The following is a 4,255-nucleotide window of genomic DNA, read 5'->3' as shown; positions in this document are numbered from 1 at the left end:
CAAGACACACACACACATTGCTACTGGCTACACCCCACCCACACACACACCACCACACACACACCCTCGGGTGATCACGAACACATAGACACTGTAGTGGACTTTCTGGCAGACACACACATAACCTACAACTCAGAGGATGAGGGACGGGAGAGAGAATGTAGCAGCCGTGGGGAGGAGTGTGTAGGTGAGGAAGAGGAGGGTGTAGGTGAGGGACGGGAGAGAGACTGTAGCAGCCGTGGGGAGGAGTGTGTAGGTGAGGGAGAGGAGGGTGTAGGTGAGGGAGACGAGGGTGAGAGAGAGGAGGGTGAGGGAGAGGAGGGTGTAGGTGAGGGAGAGGAGTGTGTAGGTGAGGGAGAGGAGTGTGTAGGTGAGGGAGAGGAGTGTGTAGGTGAGGGAGAGGAGTGTGTAGGTGAGGGAGAGGAGTGTGTAGGTGAGGGAGAGGAGTGTGTAGGTGAGGGAGAGGAGTGTGTAGGTGAGGGAGAGGAGTGTGTAGGTGAGGGAGAGGAGTGTGTAGGTGAGGGAGAGGAGTGTGTAGGTGAGGGAGAGGAGTGTGTAGGTGAGGGAGAGGAGTGTGTAGGTGTGGGAGAGGAGTGTGTAGGTGAGGGAGAGGAGTGTGTAGGTGTTGGGGGATACGTGCTGCGTCCTTCTCTACTGCCTCAGATGGAGATCCTGAGAGAGCAGCGAGAGCAGCGAGAGAGAGAGGAGGTTCTGCATGGTGTCAGCGGCCTAGTCTTTCAGAGAGTTCCCATCAGTCCCTGGTCCCCCCCTGCCTTCCACCAGCTCCTCCTCTGGGGAACGTGGCCCAAAGCCTCTCAGTCAATCCCTGACCTGGGGCGGACTCTGGAGCGTCTGCTGACCCCCTACGGGCTTTCCCTGGCTGAGGAGCAGGGGTCTCTGTTGCTGGCGGCCGAGCCAATGGGACGGCTAGGCCGGCTGTGGGCTGATGACCTCACCGATGGCGTCAGTGTGTGTCTGAACCTTGACCTCCTGGCGTCACTGGTCTACTCCCTACCTGACTGGCGCCTGCTCTGGTCACCTGACCCCCGCTTCCTCAACCACTTCCTGCTCCGCCCATTGCCAGAGCAACCGTTCCGCCCCTTCTCCCTGTTTCCACAGAGCTTTGTTTATGACATCAGCTTCTGGGCGGGGCCAGACTGGCAGGAGGCAGCGTTTCATGCTCTGGTCAGAGAGGCCAGTAGAGAGACGGTGGAGAATGTTACGCTCATAGACACCTACACACCCGACACACACCCTGACGTAACACACACCAGCTACTGTTACAGACTCACCTATCGCTCACACACACGTGCCCTCTCTCACACACACGCGCTCAGACTCCACACACACCTGCAAAGCCTGCTGTCCACACGCATGCATCTCACCGCCAGGTAGTGTCTGTCTGTCTGTCTGTCTGTCTGTCTGTCTGTCTGTGTGTGAGAGATGCATCTCACCGCCAGGTAGTGTCTGTCTGTCTGTGTGAGAGAGAGATGAGTGCAGTGTGTCAGGACGGTGTTGGTATCAGGACGGTGTTGGTGTCAGGACGGTGTTGGTACCAGGACGGTGTTGGTACCAGGACGGTGTTGGTGTCAGGACGGTGTTGGTACCAGGACGGTGTTGGTATCAGGACGGTGTTGGTGTCAGGACGGTGTTGGTACCAGGACGGTGTTGGTATCAGGACGGTGTTGGTGTCAGGACGGTGTTGGTGTCAGGACGGTGTTGGTGTCAGGACGGTGTTGGTATCAGGACGGTGTTGGTACCAGGACGGTGTTGGTACCAGGACGGTGTTGGTACCAGGACGGTGTTGGTGTCAGGACGGTGTTGGTGTCAGGACGGTGTTGGTACCAGGACGGTGTTGGTACCAGGACGGTGTTGGTGTCAGGACGGTGTTGGTACCAGGACGGTGTTGGTGTCAGGACGGTGTTGGTACCAGGACGGTGTTGGTGTCAGGACGGTGTTGGTGTCAGGACGGTGTTGGTACCAGGACGGTGTTGGTGTCAGGACGGTGTTGGTACCAGGACGGTGTTGGTGTCAGGACGGTGTTGGTACCAGGACGGTGTTGGTGTCAGGACGGTGTTGGTACCAGGACGGTGTTGGTACCAGGACGGTGTTGGTACCAGGACGGTGTTGGTACCAGGACGGTGTTGGTGTCAGGACGGTGTTGGTACCAGGACGGTGTTGGTGTCAGGACGGTGTTGGTACCAGGACGGTGTTGGTGTCAGGACGGTGTTGGTACCAGGACGGTGTTGGTGTCAGGACGGTGTTGGTACCAGGACGGTGTTGGTGTCAGGACGGTGTTGGTACCAGGACGGTGTTGGTACCAGGACGGTGTTGGTACCAGGACGGTGTTGGTACCAGGACGGTGTTGGTGTCAGGACGGTGTTGGTGTCAGGATGGTGTTGGTGTCAGGACGGTGTTGGTGTCAGGACGGTGTTGGTACCAGGACGGTGTTGGTGTCAGGACGGTGTTGGTACCAGGACGGTGTTGGTGCCAGGACGGTGTTGGTGCCAGGACGGTGTTGGTACCAGGACGGTGTTGGTGTCAGGACGGTGTTGGTACCAGGACGGTGTTGGTACCAGGACGGTGTTGGTACCAGGACGGTGTTGGTGTCAGGACGGTGTTGGTACCAGGACGGTGTTGGTGCCAGGACGGTGTTGGTGTCAGGACGGTGTTGGTACCAGGACGGTGTTGGTGTCAGGACGGTGTTGGTACCAGGACGGTGTTGGTACCAGGACGGTGTTGGTGTCAGGACGGTGTTGGTGTCAGGACGGTGTTGGTATCAGGACGGTGTTGGTATCAGGACGGTGTTGGTATCAGGACGGTGTTGGTATCAGGACGGTGTTGGTGTCAGGACGGTGTTGGTATCAGGACGGTGTTGGTATCAGGACGGTGTTGGTACCAGGACGGTGTTGGTACCAGGACGGTGTTGGTACCAGGACGGTGTTGGTGTCAGGACGGTGTTGGTGTCAGGACGGTGTTGGTACCAGGACGGTGTTGGTGTCAGGACGGTGTTGGTACCGGGACGGTGTTGGTACCGGGACGGTGTTGGTACCGGGACGGTGTTGGTACCGGGACGGTGTTGGTACCAGGACGGTGTTGGTGTCAGGACGGTGTTGGTGTCAGGACGGTGTTGGTGTCAGGACGGTGTTGGTGTCAGGACGGTGTTGGTACCAGGACGGTGTTGGTGTCAGGACGGTGTTGGTACCAGGACGGTGTTGGTGCCAGGACGGTGTTGGTGCCAGGACGGTGTTGGTACCAGGACGGTGTTGGTACCAGGACGGTGTTGGTGTCAGGACGGTGTTGGTACCAGGACGGTGTTGGTACCAGGACGGTGTTGGTACCAGGACGGTGTTGGTGTCAGGACGGTGTTGGTACCAGGACGGTGTTGGTGCCAGGACGGTGTTGGTGTCAGGACGGTGTTGGTACCAGGACGGTGTTGGTGTCAGGACGGTGTTGGTACCAGGACGGTGTTGGTACCAGGACGGTGTTGGTACCAGGACGGTGTTGGTGTCAGGACGGTGTTGGTGTCAGGACGGTGTTGGTATCAGGACGGTGTTGGTATCAGGACGGTGTTGGTATCAGGACGGTGTTGGTATCAGGACGGTGTTGGTGTCAGGACGGTGTTGGTATCAGGACGGTGTTGGTATCAGGACGGTGTTGGTACCAGGACGGTGTTGGTACCAGGACGGTGTTGGTACCAGGACGGTGTTGGTGTCAGGACGGTGTTGGTGTCAGGACGGTGTTGGTGCCAGGACGGTGTTGGTGTCAGGACGGTGTTGGTACCAGGACGGTGTTGGTGTCAGGACGGTGTTGGTGTCAGGACGGTGTTGGTGTCAGGACGGTGTTGGTGTCAGGACGGTGTTGGTACCAGGACGGTGTTGGTGTCAGGACGGTGTTGGTGCCAGGACGGTGTTGGTGTCAGGACGGTGTTGGTGTCAGGACGGTGTTGGTACCAGGACGGTGTTGGTGTCAGGACGGTGTTGGTACCAGGACGGTGTTGGTACCAGGACGGTGTTGGTACCAGGACGGTGTTGGTGTCAGGACGGTGTTGGTGTCAGGACGGTGTTGGTGTCAGGACGGTGTTGGTGTCAGGACGGTGTTGGTACCAGGACGGTGTTAGTGTCAGGACGGTGTTGGTACCAGGACGGTGTTGGTACCAGGACGGTGTTGGTACCAGGACGGTGTTGGTACCAGGACGGTGTTGGTGTCAGGACGGTGTTGTTACCAGGACGGTGTTGGTGCCAGGACGGTGTTG

General features: G+C 58.4%; 1 protein-coding gene across 3 annotated transcripts in view; it reads left to right on the top strand.

Annotated features, from left to right (window-relative positions):
• The window catches only part of fdxacb1 (ferredoxin-fold anticodon binding domain containing 1), a 29,969-nt gene extending 28,456 nt beyond the window's left edge, over nucleotides 1–1,513 (top strand). For all 3 annotated transcript variants that reach the window (XM_055936949.1, XM_055936947.1, XM_055936948.1), the window contains exon 6: nucleotides 1–1,513. This exon is cut by the window's left edge and continues 157 nt beyond it. In XM_055936949.1, coding sequence (XP_055792924.1) covers nucleotides 1–1,395 — 1,395 coding nt within the window. In that variant the 3' untranslated portion in view covers nucleotides 1,396–1,513.
• Nucleotides 1,514–4,255: the final 2,742 nt, after the last annotated feature.

Source organism: Salvelinus fontinalis, chromosome 10 (genome assembly GCF_029448725.1).
Source record: "Salvelinus fontinalis isolate EN_2023a chromosome 10, ASM2944872v1, whole genome shotgun sequence".
Lineage (NCBI taxonomy): Eukaryota > Metazoa > Chordata > Actinopteri > Salmoniformes > Salmonidae > Salvelinus > Salvelinus fontinalis.
Note: the sequence above shows the minus strand (reverse complement) of the source record. Positions and strands in the feature narration are given on the sequence as shown.